Source organism: Branchiostoma lanceolatum, chromosome 2 (genome assembly GCF_035083965.1).
Source record: "Branchiostoma lanceolatum isolate klBraLanc5 chromosome 2, klBraLanc5.hap2, whole genome shotgun sequence".
In the NCBI taxonomy this organism is placed as follows: Eukaryota; Metazoa; Chordata; class Leptocardii; order Amphioxiformes; family Branchiostomatidae; genus Branchiostoma; species Branchiostoma lanceolatum.
In genome coordinates this window covers 30122525-30143136 of record NC_089723.1, presented here as the reverse complement: position 1 = coordinate 30143136, position 20612 = coordinate 30122525, and the positions used below count along the sequence as shown (strand labels likewise).

The 20612-nt window shown below is 41.8% G+C and overlaps 1 protein-coding gene across 6 annotated transcripts in view; it reads right to left on the bottom strand.

Moving 5' to 3' along the window:
- Positions 1 to 20612, bottom strand: part of LOC136428520 (atrial natriuretic peptide receptor 1-like) — an 82014-nt gene that overhangs the window by 54299 nt on the left and 7103 nt on the right. The window contains exon 1 of one of the 6 annotated variants that reach the window (XM_066418098.1): positions 19019 to 20475. The exons of 3 other annotated variants lie outside the window; for them this stretch is intronic. In XM_066418098.1, the coding sequence (XP_066274195.1) occupies positions 19019 to 19781 (763 nt within the window). In that variant the 5' untranslated portion in view covers positions 19782 to 20475. Of the gene's footprint in view, positions 1 to 19018; positions 20476 to 20612 lie in introns of those variants that run through there. 2 more of the 6 variants (XM_066418097.1, XM_066418103.1) reach the window with 2 other exon arrangements.

Sequence of the window (20612 nt, the reverse complement as noted above, 5' to 3'; positions counted from 1 at the left end):
TGGTTATAGAGTTCTTGGAAAGGAACAACAAAATTACGCTAGTCGAATTTGGATTCATTAGCTAGTTGTTAGTCCAAGAAAATTGCATTTGCATCGAACACCGTTGCATGTGTATTCTGCAATCGAAAACAGCAATCATGCTTTCCCGTACGTTGTTGGCATTAAGAACTTATAGGAATAGCGAGTGGGTGGATTATGCAAGCATCGTTTAGAACGTGTTCCGAGAAAAATCTAATGAGGGGTGATGGGAGACGCCATTGTGAATACATATAAACGTCATAATTTGTACATTCCTGGACCAGTGTTTGTTCGTCCCTTCGTTCGTTTGAACCCCTGTAGTGCCTAGTGGCACATAGGGCATCAAGTTTCTTTGCTGTTTCAGTAGCAGGGTATATATGATTTGTTACAAGGAGGGTTTTCTAGCCCTTCCCCTTTAACGTGCTCGAGGCACCATCTCGAACATGGGACCTCCATTTTACGTCCCTTCCGAAAGACGGGTGCAGCCCCAACCGTAATGCCCTTTCCAGGATTGAACAACACTATCTCGTAAACAAGTACTTTAAATGCAGAAATGTTCGCGAGGATTTGATTTTGCGGTAAGGATAAAATAAAATGTTCGTGATGATTTTGAGTCCCCGCTCGAAACAATAGCAGCGCTGCAGTCACGCAATGGAATGGCTTTTCGCGGTGATTTCAAGTTAGCCAGCCTGTAGGTACTGCCCGCGATGCGTAGAAAAAGTCCATCAAAATCTCTTGCTGAGTTCAAGTCTGACTTTTCTGTGAACCTAAGATGATAAGTTAAGGTGGTTAGTGGCCTCGTAAGCTACTCCTGACCTCATCTCCACATCGTGTATCTCTGTCTGCCAACATCCCTACATACAATCAATTTTCATGACTGCGTCTTGCCCTACGAAAGATCTAGCGTAACGTATGACCACGTAGCCCTTCTTGCTTTACCATTAGCTGAGTTTGAAGAATCAAAAGCTAGAGGTATAATATTTTCATAGTTCGATGTTCAATAACATCCGAAGGGTGCATATTTTGTGCAAATGTCTATGTAATTAAACAATAATGGTTCAAGTAATGTCAGGAAATTTTTAATTCTGATGTCATTGGTGTCTTATGCACTTCAAGTAAGGCATGAATGAGCTGTACTGCTCTTTGCCGCAGGGTGTCGTTGTGGCAATGATGCGGTCCCAAACGTGACTGAGTCTATACCCCTACCCCTTCTCATAACTGGTCTGCACTTCCACTTGCAAACACAATTCTATCACATGTACTTCGTTCAAAAATCAAGAAGGATATATCAGCTGCATAAGTCAAGACGTAACTGCCTTGCGGGTTTAACGTATAGAATTGTCAATACCGATTATCTAACTCCGCTGTGCACTGCGCACTTGAAGAAGGTGACCACTCTATACGAATAATTTATAGGCTTGTCTCTTGTAGCAATATATTAGATTTGACCTCGATAGACCTATTGTAGTATTACAACATTGCACACTTGCGGGTCGTAAAGGTCGAAAGGAAGTGCCGGTTGTAATTTGAAATACGTAAAGACTTGCCCCCAATTTGTGCAGATGATGCGCACGAAAAGGATTGTGGGATACATGCATGACTAGGTATCAAAACCTCGTTTGCGATGGGGGAGGGGGCATCGATATCATTCAAGTTGTGCACAAGTAATGTACGTATCTTGGGAAACACATACCAGCTTTGATACAAACTTTGTTTCTCCTGACAAATCGCGCTATAAAGTAATAGCCCACAGGGCACTGTGGTGTTCGCGTTAGCGTTAGCAGTGTTTTTGAATTGGATGGAGAGGACGCTGTGTAGCCAAGAATGTTCTGACGTTGACACTGCGAGCTAACCCCAATTTCCAGTACAAAAGAGACCCAAGGAGGATTGCAAATGTGCCGTTCCTTACGGCAAATAACCCCGCTATAGGCGGTAAATGGCCCCTCAAGTCTGACAGCATCTACCATCATGGCTATCGTGGCTAATTGTGCACTGCCCTGTTCCCTGTGGAATAAGTTTAGTCTAACTCTGTCCACTCCAGTACGTTTCAGGTGTAAACTGTTCTTGTCATAACGCTTGCCGTGCGGCGTGAGAGTAGCCAAGCTTGAGATCTTGACATCAAGAGACGTTAATTTGCGAACTCAGATACGATAGTACAGGTAGAGTTCCCCTGAGAGTTTCACAGTCAGTAACATTATACCCTCTGTCTAGATCCGATTCAGAAACGTTATTCATGGTTAAAATATGGTAAGTAAAGTCATTTCCAAAGTACGTCGATGAAGGTTAGACATCCAGGTAGTAAAATACGCAAGGTAACAGGTACCGAAGTAACTGGATAGATTTTGGAAACGGTCAGGCGTTTCAGGTAGCATCCACTGCCTTTCGTCAGCGATTGGGGTATTAAAGATCTGCCGTTTGGGTTTAACCAGGTTCCTCTCGCCAGTGTTAGTTGTATGTAGAGTATATAGCGAGAAAAAAAGACATGCAAAAAAGACGAACGTTAACAGGCAAAAAAAATTAAAAAAGAAATCAATAGATACAAAGAAAGATCAACATTTGGCACGTATCACCTCTTTGTGTGTCATTCTAGCTTTGTTAACGGAAAAAAATACGATAACCAATATACCATGTCTGTAGTATTCTATTTTAGTCCTCGGTGTCCTTACAAGACCTCTATGAAAGCGACCAAGCTGGGACACAATTCTTCACCTGTTGCATCACACTGTAGGTCAGAAGAGCATTTGAAAAATGAAAGCTAGCGGCCAGAGAACTTCTTTTCCAAATCCCCTGTAGTTTGTGGACGTGAGCGTTTTCAGTCTAATAGGCAGAGGCGAAGTGTTCTCTACTTAGAGAGTCAGTGAGGGTTCGTCTGTTAACGAGCGACTGCTAAAACGCATGCTTGTGATTCTGGAGAGTCGTTCTCCATCCATCCAGAGAGAGCTTACGAGCGTGAGGTGCCTGAACTAAGTCCATAAAGAAATTTTGAGTGTCCAGATTGTTAATTTTGCGCATGCCGCATGCGCCATGTTGACATTACTGCACGTATTCAACGTTACATACCTATACGTGCACGACAGTATGGATTGGATATAATCATGACGCTTAAAGAGGATGGAAGTATGACGAAATATTGTTTTAGTGTCAGCGATGTGTTCTCCGTTACGGTTGAGGATTTAGAATCTTGCGGCCAGTATTTAGCAGCTTATCTTTGATATTGGGTTATGAATATGAACAAAACTATACTATTAACCACTGTATGTTCAAGAAATTTGGGAGAAATTTTAAAATCAAGAAAGGGGATAACAAATCTATTAGACCGATCCTAACTGTCAATCATAATTATAAGTTAAAGAGAGCTAGCTACATACCCGTCAAATATCTGTACTTTTCATGTTTTTATTTTGCATTTCTACGTTATGGGGGTGGTGGCCTAGGCTGTAGGATTGGTCTCTTGCTGTAATATGTTATATATCCAGTAATGCGCATACCATCTGTAAACCATACTAGACAGATGCATCTGGGGAGCCACTGTATTTCTAACCAGGTCACTAGTCTCTCCCAGGGCTGAGGACTGGGTCTCCTCGGCGCTGCAAGCATGTATCCCCGCCTGGCCAACTAAGCCCACCCCGGTGAATTTTTGCCTGTCTGAATTCAATTAACAGCTAAGGGTCTTCCTCAAGGGGTCTGTGGCAGAATTTCCTCGGGGGCATGTTGGCCTTCGTGCCAAGAAGCTGACCTGTGTGGGCAGTTTGCAACGTGCAAGCCTGGTAACCATACCATCGTGAGCTCGCTGCTATTTCTACGGTGCAAAAAGTGCTTTCTGCCCGTCCAGTGCATTAGAGCTCGCCGGAGAATTTTTACGGGGTTGATTTCAATTACACCGCCCATGAAGTTTATAACAAGAAACGCCAGCTAGAAAGACTGTGAGGCCTAAACATAGCAGACTGGGCCCGGTACTGAGAACATCCCTAGCCGACCAGTGGGAAAAGGGGACCAGACTATTTGGGTGATTCGAGCAGCGGCTGGTAAGGCTAGCACTCAATCGACATACATACCAAGCAAGTAAGCAAAACCTGCGAATGTATATTATCTTTCATAAGAGTCTTTATCGATCTTAACCCGTCTGTTTTAGTTTACAAATTCAAACTGTATCCAAACTTGAAGAAACTGGCATTTCGTAGCCCGAAATCCCCGAATCCAATTGAACTACAGCCAAGCGGAATGTGTTGCAGCTGTTACTTCAAGTTTACAAATTCCGTACGTAGACTCTGATACAACAAGACACACTTGGCTGCCATGAACGTACTAATGGAAGAAAATTAGCTGACCCAGCCATCTCGAGCATTCTGTCTAAACCCTCGTTTATAATCATAAAACGCAACATGTACTAACATAATATCCGCCAGGGTAGTACTACATAATTCTGCCACCCTGAAAAGATGTGTCCAAACAGATCTCCAACCCAACGTCCCCCATGGCCCAGCATAATGCACTACTGTATATCTAAAATGTGTAGTTCTGCACCAGAGAGATCTCAAAACCATTGTTTTTCAAAGTGGCGGATTTATGTAACCCGGCGGATTAATAGGTTACCGATTTCGTCGTAAAGGAGAAGATGTAAAAGAACAAAGAACAGACATATTGGTATACCATGTTCTGTTAGTGTAAGCTAAGTCATCTGTTAAATCGTCCTGACCACTTAGAGTACACAAAGAAGGCAACTTTTTTGGCCAAACTTTTATTTTTTCACACGCTCGCCTCAATTTTGCAGTGTCCAGAGAATGTCATCCATACAATCGAATCAACTTGGCCATAACTTGGTCCATACACTTTACGCTTTCTATTGACCTCTACAAAATAGAGAAAACATCTTTGAACAGACCATAAAACGGCTGAAGCAAATGTCAACATCTGAGCTATAAATTCTCCATAATTTTTGTCACTACAAATACACGTCATAAATCAAAGCAAAACGGTTTCGGTGATGTCTTTTCATTTGAATTGTATTTGGATGGAAAGTACAGACGCAACATAAACAAGATATAATAAATATATTTCAAAGAGAGACTTTATGAAATTATTAGTACCTCCACACTTAAAAGAATACAATTATCATCATTATAGCAGAAGACAAGGGCTGTTGCTTGTCTGCTCCTGTTACAAAAGAACTCTATAGCAAACTACGCCAGAGGCTACACACTCCAGAACACACCCTTTCTATCACAAGGTTATTGGAACAGCGTGGGGGTAAACTAAGATGCAATCTTGAGAAAATTGAGGCTGCCAGGCAAGTCTGAGAGGTTCGCTTGCCACCACATGCCAACATGAAGGCTTCAAAGCTTAGGCCATAATGATTCGATTATATGGAAGACATCCTCTCGTCACCCCTAAATTGAAAAAAAGATGGGCAAAAAAAGTTGTCTTCATTATAAAAGCTAAGTGGTCAGGAAGGTGGAACAAATGACTGCACACATAGAACATGGTGTACCAAACAATAATTTTTTTTTTACATCACACGTTCACTTCTTTGACTTTGGAAAGCTTTGCTCAGACCTCGAAGTAGATATTTCAGCTTAGTTGTATTGATACACATGGCAAAAAAATATAACAAAAAGGAGCATTCTACGACATTAGTACCGCTTTCCGATTTTGTTGAAAATTTTGCAATTAACGGCCTATATTTGCTCATTTTGCAGCTTCGTTGTAAAATTGACAGTATAGTTCAAAGCTTCGGTTGTAAAACGATGCATGAACTACCTATCTAATAAAATAGATGTATATGTGTAAACAAGTTACGCTTCGGGCCGCAATTTGACATCTTGCTACAGTGCGTAGTCAGGATTGCCCTGAGGAAGGTGACAGATGGTCACCGAAATGTCGGTATTGAATAAAACACTTGGTTGTGTACAAAGAAGTGCATTCAGCGACTTACCAACCTGAAGAAACTATTCACTGGGTTTTCTTGGAAACGGACGTAAATTGAAGCGTTTGAGGATACCATCCATTCAACGCAGTCAGTGTGGCCTAATTGAAAAGAAATGGCGCTGCCCACCCATTCGCTGCCGGCCCCAAGGGCAACATGTTGTGACATTGGTTATCTCCAAAAAATGTTCAGCTCTCAATGACATGCTTTGATAAGATAAGCCGTAATCCTCGCTTGTTGTCAAAATAATTACGTCGCTTGATGCAGCATTACGAGTAAATAGGTTAAGTAGGAGAAACTACGCTTGTGACGGTAATATATATAGTTGATACCTCCATAAACATGGTACTGTAAATGCAAAAAAGCTAATTTTGCGGTAGGGAGACAATGGAATGTTCGCGGTGGTTTTGAGTTCGTGTTTGAAACAATAGTAGCGCTACAGTCACACAATGGAACGACCTTTCGCGAAAACTGCGAACATAAATCACTGCGAATATCTCTGCATTCACAGTATTGTTTGTGGTCTGTCTGTCTGTGTGTCTGTGTTTCCAGAGATTGTACTACTTTCTTTATGTTGTATTCATCATCCAGGGGAAGCTGACAACCACGAAAGGCGATATGTTGTTCCTTTGGTAAAATATACACATAAAACAGAAACGTAGTTATCTCCAGAGAAATGTTCAGCTCTTGTATCATTAACATGTGTTGATTAGATAAGCTATGAAACCAGAATCTTTTCAAAACACTGTGATACAAGTTACGGGCACGCATATAAACATCCATGTAAATGATACATTATACAAAATAAACCTTTACTTGTTACAAAATCAACTGGGGAAAGTATTGAACAGTCAGCTCATTGACCAAAGAGGGGCGGATCATATCTGAAACGTCTGACTCTGTCAGTGACTTTATCCAGATTTAGTTTGTATAATGTTTTCAAAATGTTTGTCTGCTTTGGCCTGATACGAATGTTTCCGAGTCAATGATGACGTCACCACCTTGAGTCCAGGACCCTATAGACAGTTGTTTTTTCTCTGAATTCAATTCCCGTTAGGTATTTCCTTGTTTATAGAAGCATCTTCGCAGCATGTTTCGCGGTTGATAAACTTCTTCAGTCGTCCCCTAGAGTTTTCCATTTTCTGTTTTTTTAATCACGAAGTGGTTTTGAAATATTACAAAAAGCACTTTTAACTTCCCATAGGAGTAGACCATTGCCTACAGCAATTTCAAGATTGTATTTTGGGAGGAATTTCTATTCAAGTTCTGCTACGAAATGGAAACGACATCTCTTTTGAAATGCTCTTTTATTACTTCCTCCTGGTAGGGCTATGTTTTTGTGACCTTGGTTTAGCTTGATATTCGAATCCTGCTCATATTTGCTCCCTATCGGACACGGACACGCCAATTTAAACTGTTGATTTTTTCCCCCGAACTTTATTCAATGAAATGAACACCTTCATCGACGTACTTTGGAAATGACTTTACTTACCATAAACCCTGCATAGAAGTATGGTTTCAAAGACAACAAAACACACAAAACTAGAAAATACACTTCTTTATATGTGGAATTCGTTTAAACTACAAACGAGATTTTTTGGTCACTGAATGGTCCACGACATTGTACTCATAATGCCGTCATCTTCAGTATAATTATAATTGAGGTCTGCCTTTTATCAACCAATCAATATGTCTGGAGACTGACAGATGAACTATCAACCTACATAGTTCTTGATTCTATTAGATCTTCATTTTATCCTATTTGCTTTGACATCGCGTGCACTTTGAATAATGTCTAAACAAGTCAGACTCTTAACGTTGTTGAAAAAGGATAGACAAATTCCACATGCATAACACAGCGCACAATACATTGTCCCCTACTCTCAAACATGATAATGATTACAATAACACGTATCGTCAAGAATTAGCATATAGCCAGAATGCATTGACCAATCAGGAGCTCGTATGGGATATATTGATCATGAGGCCGTCATACCATTGGCCAGCCAACAACCGCGTCGCTCACTCGGTGGTGTACTAGTACAGACGAAGCCACTTAATTGTACCTCGGATAAACGCACCTTCCATTTAATTGCACCGAATCCCAATATCCAAAACCGGTTCCCATTCACTGCATTGTTAGTGACTCCGCATAGCTGCACCGCGCATGGTCACCAATGCCGGATAACTGCACCAATTTTTTTCAAAAATCCTCGACAAGTTAACTGAAAAGGTGCGCTAAAATCGGCAAACGCGGTACAAATGAGCCGATACCTGCCGGTGTAAAGGCGCAATACCGCCAATATGTTTAAAACTGTTTTGAGTAAAAGAAGGCGGTCTCCATTGACAGTTACGTTGATAGGAATCGTAGCGGTAGATTGCATGGAAAAATGAAAGAATGCAAAATCAAAACAGGTTCGTAGTCATTTCTTTATTTTCAGCAAAGGGTCATAAAATAAAGTAAATAACTGAATAATTTCGTCTGTTTTCTTTGTGCTAGTGTTTCTGACTAACAATACACCCCCTCGCCCATGGCGGTGCGGTCCAGCTGGGCATTTCGCATAATTGCACCAGCCGGATAATTGCACCAAAAACGCTGACAAATGGGTGGTGCAGTTAAGCGGATTCTACTGTATGCAGTGATTATAGAAATCGGCCGGGTCAATCTTTGTCCTTGTCACATGTATGTTTCCTATGTCTCTATGATCATATGTATGTTCCCCAATTTCACATACAGTAGAATCCGCTTAACTGCACCACCCATTTGTCAGCGTTTTTGGTGCAATTATCCGGCTGGTGCAATTATGCGAAATGCCCAGCTGGACCGCACCGCCATGGGCGAGGGGGTGTATTGTTAGTCAGAAACACTAGCACAAAGAAAACAGACGAAATTATTCAGTTATTTACTTTATTTTATGACCCTTTGCTGAAAATAAAGAAATGACTACGAACCTGTTTTGATTTTGCATTCTTTCATTTTTCCATGCAATCTACCGCTACGATTCCTATCAACGTAACTGTCAATGGAGACCGCCTTCTTTTACTCAAAACAGTTTTAAACATATTGGCGGTATTGCGCCTTTACACCGGCAGGTATCGGCTCATTTGTACCGCGTTTGCCGATTTTAGCGCACCTTTTCAGTTAACTTGTCGAGGATTTTTGAAAAAAATTGGTGCAGTTATCCGGCATTGGTGACCATGCGCGGTGCAGATATGCGGAGTCACTAACAATGCAGTGAATGGGAACCGGTTTTGGATATTGGGATTCGGTGCAATTAAATGGAAGGTGCGTTTATCCGAGGTGCAATTAAGTGGCTTCGTCTGTATGCAGTGATTATAGAAATCGGCCGGGTCAATCTTTGTCCTTGTCACATGTATGTTTCCTATGTCTCTATGATCATATGTATGTTCCCCAATTTCACATACTTGCAATTAACATTTGGTGGATTTGCACATAAACCTTCTTTCTTTATGCCACCATACACATAAGCTTTTTATTATCATATAGTCATATGGAGTTAATCAATGAGAGGGCTCCACATTGCCATAACCACTGGTCATTATTTCTCTAAATTGACCACTTTTTGCACGGTTTCTATTTGCTCACTTTTTTGTGACGTTACAATCACTTCGCTCACTCGGTGGTTTATTCGGTAAATATGGTAACCGACCATGTCTTATGACTCCGTTTATACTTCAGGACGGGTCATTAACCCTGTATACCACACAACCAAAGAACTGCCAAAGGGTATATCCTGCTCCTACCTACATGCGACACAGCTTGCCCGGTTGTTTGTTTTCGTCTAACAAATCCTTTATTTCGTGTAAATTATTTCATCCACGCACGACGTAGAATCGCAATAAATCAAAACACACACCTGTGACAAAGACTAAAGCCAGGGTTGTCAACAATCAAACCGACAGTGACGTACATTGTAATGCTGGAATACCACTTTCTCACACGGCGGACATGATAGAATGAAGACGAGGCCAATGAGGCAAAGAAACAAATATAGTTTACAGATTTAGTTTTCCTCCCAAACCACACTAAGTTTTGAAATATGATATGCAATTATCAATATTATATAACAAGTGCAAGGCACAGAAAAGATTAAGAAATCTAAAGCCACGTTGACTGATCCCCGCCCTCCTCTGTCAAAACGCAGAAATGCAAGATAAAAACATAGAAATGCAGACATTTGACGGACATGCAGCCTCCTCATTGGTCGATTCTCTAACCATCATGTAATCACTGGCTGAACTGCTAATTGTGATGGACAGTTTGGATCAGTCTAATGTTTGCCACAATGGCCTCGTTTTCATTTCATCATGTCCGCCGCGCGAGAAAGGTGCCGATAAATCACCACACATACACACCTGTACGTACACGTAGTGACGTTAGATTTAAGCCAGACTTGTCAGACAAACACAAAAACAGCGTAGGTACACAAACGTACACGTCAGTGCAAATGGGTAAACATTTTCTTTACAATTTTCTCAGTATGCATTCGTTTGAAAGTTCTTTCAAATGTATTTGAGTTGCTTGCCTGCTTCTACATGTTTGCTCTTTTGTTGCAACCATCTCTAACTTATCTTACAAACATGTTTGGAGAGTGGGGCAAAGACTGTGCCTTTTAAAAAACACCATTCGTGACCCTTGGCCTAAAGAGTTTGGAACAATGAAAGTGCCTGGCACAAAGTCAAACGTTCAAACACTCGTATCGGCACCCTGTTTGCATTTGATATGGAAATGGCGAGAGTCAACATACCCTGTTGTACATGAGAACAAAGTATCTACCAGACTATACGTGAGTCATTAGATAGGTGGCATGTTGCGACACCGAATGCAAATAACTGTCCTCTTTTTTCCTTATTGCCCCAAATGAATCATCCAACAATTATGTACACAGCTTGAACGCAAACAATGTTGAATAATTTAAGGTGTTTTGAACACGCAATGATGTTAACAACCACTTATAACAAATGGACTTATGTGCACAGTTCACTTTAACACAACTTACTGAAACCCTAGGTGACGATCGAATCTACCAAGTTAACGTAGAGTGCCAAAAAATATAAGATATTTAGATTAAATAGAAGATTATAACAGACGTACCACAACGTATGGTACGTTTCCGTGGAGAAAACAAACACATAACAGCCATAAAGTAACGCCATGTGTAGTCATAAAAGCATAGAAGTGTCAAGTTCAGAGTCATAAATTCAAGTGGCTCACAATGGTAACAGTAGGGTCCTTGTGTGTGACCTACACGTAAGGGCAACTGGTAAGAGTGTTTGAACACAAAAGGGTGTGTCGTTGAAAAAGTTTCCACTACGACCATACGCAAGAAACTTGCCCAAAAATACGTAAGGTTATATTGGTTAACAGTGGCATTAAATGACCATTTCAAAGCGATTACAGCAACTACAGTTTTCAAGCCTTAAAACATGCTCTGGGTGCCTTTAACAAACAAGGGTGTGTCGTTGAAAATTGCCGCTACGAACATACGCAAGAGACTTGCCCAAAACTACGAAAGGTGGCATAAAACATACACTGTAGTAGTTTGTAAGAGCAAATTTGCTTACTAGTCAAAGCACAAAGTTTTACCCCCCGGAAACGATCTAAGCGAGCCCTATTTGTTTTCTCTTGTTAGAAAAGGACAACAAACATCGATGTTTTACTTAGAAATCATAGCACTGTTATCCTGCACCAATCGTTGAGACGGAAACATGATTAAATTGACATATCACATCTGATAACGATAGCTTCCTCTCTCCTCTTCTGAGAAACGCACAACAAACACCGATGCTTTACTTATAAATCCGGATTGTGACGTACGTATTTTGTGCCTTAGTTTCTCCCTACACGGATATACATAGCATGATAAGATTAACGGATTACATCTGATAATGATAGCTTCCTCACTAAGGTCATGTTTACACTCGGCAAAAGCTATGCGAGTCAATTCGCATCAAGTTTTCAATTCGTCGAAGAGACTGTACATAAAAGAAGAAGAACTTTATTGCGCGACAATTGTAACTGGTACATAGTATGGCAACTTACGCACATGAGCGTTAAACTATTGCTAATAGTTGACAAATATAAAAATGATTCATAGAATAATGTACATGCTAACGCTCTAGAACAGTATTTTGGTAATAGAGTGCTGTGTCAGGAATGTATGATATTGTCTCGTTTTTGCACAGAGTTAAATACAAATGTGCCTACATAAGTGGATATATGAACAGGGCATGATAATATCATATTTCATTTGGATTTTGAAGCTTTTCCAGATTTTGTGACGCCATACCTATTCGCATTGAGCCGAATTGGGTGTTCACGATTCGTTTCGATTCAATCCACCCCGATCCACCCCGAGAAGTGGATTGGATCAATTCGAATCAATCCCGAATCGGACTGTTCACATGCAGGAAAATCTATTCTAATCGAATTCGAATTGTCCCTCATTAATTTGCATAGATTTTACCGTCTGTCAGGGTTCAAAATAAAACCGTAAAAAATACTAAAATATGTGACGTCATTTTTATATCTACGATAGCGTATATCATCCATATCCATAGGTTGGGTCTAGTCATGTTGTCCCGTAATGCCCTCTTCCTATCAAGAAGCATCCTTGGCTTAAATTTCAAATCCAACTGCCAATGGGTAGACGATCGTATTGAGTCCTTTAACGAATGATGATATATGGAACAAGGATCGGGATTTTAGGCTTAGACATATTGACTAGGCGGGGGCAACTCATTACCGTAAAATGATTGCGTTCTCGTCAGAAATCGTGCCAAGAAACTCGTTGTGCTCATTTGAAAACTAACTTTCGCTTGTTTGATTTCATTTGATTGCAAGCTGGCACATATGGGACCATAGCGCAGAGAAAACAATGGGGAGTGTAGACTGTAGAAGCATAGGTAAAACTTTTGTGACGGGAAAAGTGTGCAATATTTTCAGTGGAAATGCCATTTCTATCGGGAAAGGCGACCTGAAAAATTTTACGTATTGTAGATTAATTTTCTAGGGTCATCTGTGCCGATACTACACATTAGTGTGCTGCGTCTTCTGTAGCTTTCTTTAGCAAAATTTACGTTTAGTATTCGCCTTTTCCTCCATGCACCCCCCCCCCCCCCAGGAACGTGTGGACTAGAAACCCACTGAAACCAACAGCTCCATGGTGACGTGGGATGCTGCGTCTTCTTTGTTTAGTAAAAGTTACGCCTTATCCTCCATGCTACCCCCTCCCCCCCAAAGAACCGGAGTGAACTGGAAACCCAATAAATAAATAAATAAATAACCCATCATGCATGGTCACGTGGGTTCGATAAGTGCCCGACATATACACGTTCTTGGGGCATGTTGTGGGGCGAAAAGGTGATGCAACCAGGAAACAACCCAATTATTGAGCTCCCGGTCTGTTGAGTGGTGTAAGGTTATTGCCATATCATATCACGTTCGTCGTACGATCTTCGCGCGATCGCGAACTGCATTCCTGGGATGGCAGTGCATGTTTCGTACAAAATTCCAGCTGTCCTGTTACTAAAAATGCTGTTTTTGAACCATGTTGGCGGTTGTCTCTCTCACAGTCTGCTGGAAAATCATGTCTACGACATAAAACTCCTACGCCGAATGTGACAGCGCTGTAACTCGCTCACTTCGATTTTTGGTTCCCTATTAGTTCATCTACAACCCATTTCTCTGTGCATTCGGATCTTGGTCTAGACTGATGCAATCTACAAAAAATCTACCATAGCTTGAAAACAACTTCATGCCGACCACACAACACCTCATGTTACGTGCGTGACATGGCCATTGTTTTCTTTCATGTCTCCCTGAACTGTTCCCGTGTTTGGGAAACAAAAGGCGAGAAAAAAGGGGGAAGGTGCCCGTGGTGTGTCAACATACCGAACAAACAGGTGAAGATTAAGGAACAGTCGAGTTGTTCTCACGGTCATAAGTCATTCTGTGGTTTATATCCTGCAAGAGATGTGTTTTAATTTCTTTTATTTTGTTCCCAAATGCAAGGGCAATGCTGGAAACACTCACGTTTTGAAATAACCGTTAAGAGTTCTAGACAGTCAAGAAAAATCGTGTTTAAAAACAAAACGAAACGTGAAATGAAAACTATAATATCATAAAAGAGGAATGCATATTCGTCAACCCCCCACACCCATTGGAGACGGCAACAACAAGGCACTGAAACGTGGGTAAGGTGCGCGTTGGCCAGTTACAAGTATGCAAATTAATCACCTGACACTTGTATGCACTCAAACTCTCCCTGAGAAGAAACATGCTAGAAATGCATACCAAGTGTGTCGCTGACCTCTGGCATATAGCAGACGTATATAGGTACTTTTGTCAAGAGACATAGCACATGCTGGACGTGTTTTGTATTATGAGGACCACATCGGCAACAAAAAGCTTGCATTCCAATTAAAAAAAAAAAACACTGGCCCTTGAAACCTCAAACCATTTTTAGCGTTGATGAACTTACCCTTGGCGATATGATCACTATTTGTAAGTGATTACAAACTATGCATAACAATATACAGTGGGATATAACATCTGTGACTCTGTGTTACTGTGTATGTAGTTGTAATGTAAACAGTAAGGGCATAGAGGTCTGCACGGCACGGTGAATGCGACCAAGTTTTGTGCCCAGTAGTTCTGTTTATTTTCACATACGTCGCTCAGTGTTGATTGACTTCAGACGACTAAATCAGGTGTCTGAACTACAGCACTTCGTCTGGAGAGACTGAAATCACATTTCTACGAAACACGATCATACACATATAGATCTACCCCAACTTGATTTGAATCTATCCATAAAAATCATAGCTATTTTAGCATTTAAAGTGTCATGAACTTTTTCTCAGTGTAATATAACGTCAGTACCCTGTCGTAACGTCTTATTATATCAAAAGCAAAAAGATTACTGCCGCATGCTTATGACGGAGAACGGCATATTGCCAAATGTTTTTATACATGCATGTCCCTTTCACATGGCAAATCGTAAACGTTGGTTTGAGACCGGCGTTACTACAGAAAACCAGCTTGTACATTTCTGTCGATTGATAATGACTCCATGCCAACCCGTTATGCCAATGCCAATACGTTTGCTCATAAACCGAAGTAGAGAAAATATTTTTTCTTTTTTTTTCGTCTTAATCTTATAAAACGGTTGTAACTAGCACTTTTGAGTGCATTTTAAAATATTCATCATATTTAGTTATCATGATACTGTCGAACCCCAAAACTACATATGCGCGCATAACAACACTTCAAAAAGTTACCAATACTCAGAGTCTCTAGACAGACGGCAAACCAACTTTGAAATTAGCTGCCACTACTCTTACCTCTACAACATCGCTTACTTTGGTAGAAGAATGATCACACGTGAAAACTTCCAGGATTTCATAAGCGTCGACCTATCCATTTCCTCGTTTTTCTATTAAGGTTGAAATGTTGAAGGTGATTTCTTAGATGCCGTTGACGAGTCTATTGTGACATTTTCATTACTCGAGCTTCCCTCTTCTAATAAAGAATACGGCAGACTTGCATCTTATAAATTCCCTGTCTGATCAAAACGAAAATTACCTGTCAACGTGCGTAAGTGGATATTCGGAAGTCGAAAAGTGTACTCATTTGAAATGTCGAAGTACTTTACGTTACGATGCTGTCAGCATGTACAATCAAGCGGGCGTTGACATTCATATCAAAAAGGGATCGTCCATTAAGTACAGCACCGGGGACCGTCGCATTATTAGGTTTCAGAGAATATTACGTCGCTATAGATTTCTCTCCTTTTTTTCCTTATTCAGCAAGTATGCGTAAACTTGATTTTCAGTCACAGTCGTATTATTTGATAAGCAAAACGTGCATGAAAATAAAATACAGCATTTATGAGAAAAACTGTGTTACAACGCCGGTGCATACAAGTGGAGGATATGGTTTCAACTATCCTATTGTCAGTTTTCTTCAGAAGCTCATATATATATAGATGAATTTCACCTTGTCATGGAATGCTCTAGATATGATGTTTTACGTAATAAGTTATTCACATTTCTCAAAACAAGTACAAATTTTAAGAGTATCGATATTACCGACCGTTTTGGGTTTATATTTAAATGCAACAATCCCCATAATACGAAAATAGGTAAATATCTTAACGACTGCTTTCGCATTAGGAAAAATACCGAAACTAATGATTAAACCAACTCGATCAAAAAAGTTACTCTATATCAAAATGTATTCTAGCCCTTATTGTATTGTATGAGTGATTAAGATGCTATATCAAAATGTATGCTAGCCCTTATTGTATTGTATTATTAATTAGGATGTTAAATTTTATTCTATATTTCTACTTTGTATTATGTTTACGAATTCTTGCCATACTTTGTACCATGTACAATTGTCGTGCATGCAATAAAGTTCTTCTTCTTCTTCTTCATATTTCTAGTGCTACATGATACATTGCGTGGATTTGCATACTGTTGGGTAGCGTGTGCCTTCGTATAGCACATGTAAGGTGATTCTTGTTGACCATTGACTTTTGTAGTTTCACCATAACGTCAGACCTCTCACATAACATGTACCGTGAAGTCCTGTGCATTTGTAGAATACACCACGTACATGTAAGGAGGTTCTTGTTGACTATTAACTTGTAGTTTCAGCATAACGTCAGACCTCTTACATAACATGTACCGTGAAGACTTGTCAATTGACCATTCACTAATGGGCAAATATTTTGGTGTTGTAATCGCACTGAACTACACCATTACGTATGTTGCTCTTTTTGAATGACAGAAAACGTTTGTCAATGGTTGTCGCCGTGTGTTGTCCACACGGTGACTTGTTGTAGAGAATCACTGAACCAGCTGGGAGTTACCAAACGATACAAACTGAACCCAGCGCTAATCAGTTGACAAAGTGCCATGTATCCATACAGATCTCTTAACCTGATTGTTAATGTTCTAACATCTACTAACATAATTGCACCAGGGTACATAATTCCGCCACCCTGAAAAGATACGTCCAAACAGATCTCCAACCCAACGTCCCCTGGTATAATACACTCCTGTGTATCTAAACCTGTGCATACGGGTGTGTGGGGTGGCTGCACTAGAGATCTCTCAAACTCACTGTTTTTCAAAGTGGCGGATTTATGTAACCTAGCGGATTAATGTTGATGGGGAATAGATTGGAACACTTATCGTAAATGGCGGGAAACGGGTGAATTTGACTTGTCGTTAATCTCACTGAAGAACTAAGTTTCTATTGTTCGTGACTGAGGAAATGCAGACGATACAGGTAACGTTTTATCGGCAGATGCACATATTTGCTAAAGTAAGAACAACATTTGTAGTTGTAACATGGACCCAGACGGAACCAGCGCCAAGTGATTTATGGCCGCCCAAAGCACCACACACCTACGGGGAGACACGTATATTTTCCCGCGCAGCGACATGCTTTCTCTCAAACAAAGTGACCGGTCAGAAACCACAGCCATTGGTCGGAGCGTTGATTGATTTAAAGCACACCGCAACGTCGTGACTCGACAAACCCCTAATCGGTTTAAAGCGCTCTTATACGATGCTCTCACGCGGTGAATCGTCATTAGCTATATGTTGTATCAAGGAGGTAAAAATTAACCTCCTTGGTTGTGTACAACCTACCCTTGAGAAGATTACCATTGCAGTATAGCGATGCAAATAAAAATACACGCCAGACAAGCGATGCCCATCCACTATATCTTCTGACATGCCCCCGTGTTCCCGCACTAAATGAACAAGCAATCGCGCCCCACCGAGAAACAAGAAGCTATTGAATTAAGTACAGCGAAGCGGAACAGCGACGCCTGTTCGTTCAAGGTCTCCGCCTAGGAAGCTAAGCCCGTCCGATATATCTAACGGATAGTCCCCTACTTCATAACTTGGGAATGAGAGTGGGTTTGGAGAGGCGCTCCAATGCACTGATGTGTAACGGCTCGACATTTGCTGAGCCAAATCGCACCATGCTTTAGCTACGTGCTACCTTCTATTAACAGCCATAACTGGATAAGGGGGGAAAGCAAGCATTCCGCGGAAATAGGAGCTGTACCAGGATACGGATGTTTTGCCATTGTGGCGTGTATAGCGAAGGGTGACTGTCTCACCGAAGTAAAAATATATACACAGCATGGCTGTCAGTTGTTATTGTGCAAATTCTGTTCTAACAGCTGGGGGAAAAAAAGAAAACCAGACTTGTTAAGCAGGCAATCATTTTTTTCTCGTTTGATCATTCTTCTGAGCACCTCTGAGGCGCTACAATAAAAACGTCGGCGTACTTCTTGCGAGGGCCCATAATCAAATTTACAATCCATAATAACGTGTGTGTCTACAACATCAGACGAGTGTTAGGCTTTGAAATATCCAATTTGACGAGATGGCGAAAGAGCTGTAGACGGATTTCATATTTCATATCAAATATATAATGCCTGATTCAGAACGCCATTAAGTCTTATTTCTGCAAATTTTCGCATAAAGGCGTTAGACAAATGCACTTTCTGAGGTACAAACGATTTACCACGGACGTCTGGGTTATTGTGTTAGTAAGAATTAGATTAACGAAACAGCCAATGAGCGTTCGTTTGCCTGATTTCTTCCCATAGGGGCCCGGTAACTGCCTTATTTCTGTGTGATTGCAGAACGACAAATACCTCTCTCGTCTAATGCAATTACTTTTTCTCTCTCTCTCTCTCTACACTTGGTTTGTGTGGGTGTGAATATCACTGAACCCTATATGTCAAGTGACTCGGAAATGGCATGCTTTGTGGACGAAAAAACAGCTTGAAAGAAATCTCAGCTCAAAATACTTTTCTGTTGTTGTGAAACGAGGAACCCTTGTAATGTTTGGATGCCTCGCCTTGGCTTTGGAACGAACGACTGATATTTAACAGATGTTAACATTGATCCATCCTATGGGGAGGGTGTCAAACGTAAAGATACTCGTGTTACCTGAAGGTCGGGGGCAGGTATGTTTGTTTGGCAAGAACCATGTAGAATTCAAACACGATGCCAAGATCTTACCTCTAGCTCTCTCCGCCAGCTCGACAAGAAAGTTGTCGTAAGACAGGTTGGAATCCTTGTCGTACGACTTGTCTAGCACCAGATCGATCGGTTCCTTGCCGGCCGGGACTCTCTCGTCTAGAGAAGTGTTGCTGCGGATCCGGTCGAGTTTTTCCTTGATGGCCTGCGCGCCGTATTTACAGTCGTTCTGTTGGTTCCTGGCGTCGTAGTGCATTAAAGCGACTCGGTTCCAGTTGTATTCCCAGAGAAGTTCCACCACAACGTTCGCCATCTTGTTGTAGGTGACTCCCATTCTCGTCAGTGTCTTGTACTCGCCGTGGTACCCACCTGTCTTGTTGCGGAGCGCCGACGGCTGCCCGCCGGCAGAAATGATCGGAACGGCCCAGTGGCTGGCCAGTCGCCCGGCGTGCCCGACCGCGTAGGTGCACGTCGGGCCGATCAGAACGTCTGGCCGTACGTTAGCTTTATAGTACAGGTCCACAAGTCTGACCAGCGTCATGTAATGACTGCATTCCGAGTCCACTGTGTGTGTAGTGAAGTTGTGCTGTCCTAGCATGCCCGTCTCCCCTACGCTCTTAATGGCTAGCTTGACTGCGGGCTCTATCTGGTCCATAGTGACATGCGCCAGGCTTGTGTCCGTCCACTTGTACTCCGCGTTCAGTGGCTGAACTATCACAACGTTGAACTCGACTGTAGAAACCCTCCCTGGACGTATCCCCACCGAAAAAAGCAGCCCCAGCAAAAGGTGTTGTCCGAAATCCATGACGGCGGCTTTAAGGTCTCAAGTAGCACTGTTGACTCCCGGAGAGAACTCTCTACGACTAGGCTGCTCGGTTTAATCATTGACAAATATATCGACCAGGAAACGGGCGGTGCGCATGACGTACTGGGCGATGTAAACCTGAGTGTGCGCCTGACTGCAATACCGGCAACGTCTGCGCTTCCCTTCGGTCAATAGATGGCCTCCCCTGTTTATTAACACTTCTCCAGTACGATCGATGGGGGAATCTGCGGAGAGTGCAGAAAGAGCTCCCACAGGAAAAAATCTGGCATTCTTCTGGCATAAACAGAGGGGTCTACATGTCGGCGTCGGAAAACACGGGTCCCTTTTCAGTAGCGACAAGTGAGGTGTAGGGTGCATTAACCTGACCGTGGTGGTGCAGGCACCTTTCCTAGGCTCCGCCCGGCAAGGGCGTCGGATTACGGCGGTAGAAGCGGCTGGGTGTCCCGCGGAAATTCCAGGCGCGTTCCGTATACAGTCCCCCGGTTGTTGAAACTGTGCACTTGGCTCTCGCAAGATGATTGAGAACTCGCGTTGGGTATCTTGTCAAGATGCGCGTAGACCGGACGGCTGATTCGTTGTCGACGTAGATGTCGTATTGATGTAGAATTTTCCCTGAGTAACTAGCGCCTATCATCTACTCCTTTTACCCACAAGGGGTAGACACTTAAACGCTGAGCACGTACTAAATACATAGGGATGCTCCCAGCCTTTGTGGTTACGTGGAACTAGTGCTTAATGTTTAAATCATACCGCTTTTGAAGGGCCGCGATTCGGCAACCAACTGCCGTAAACACATTGACATTTGCATTT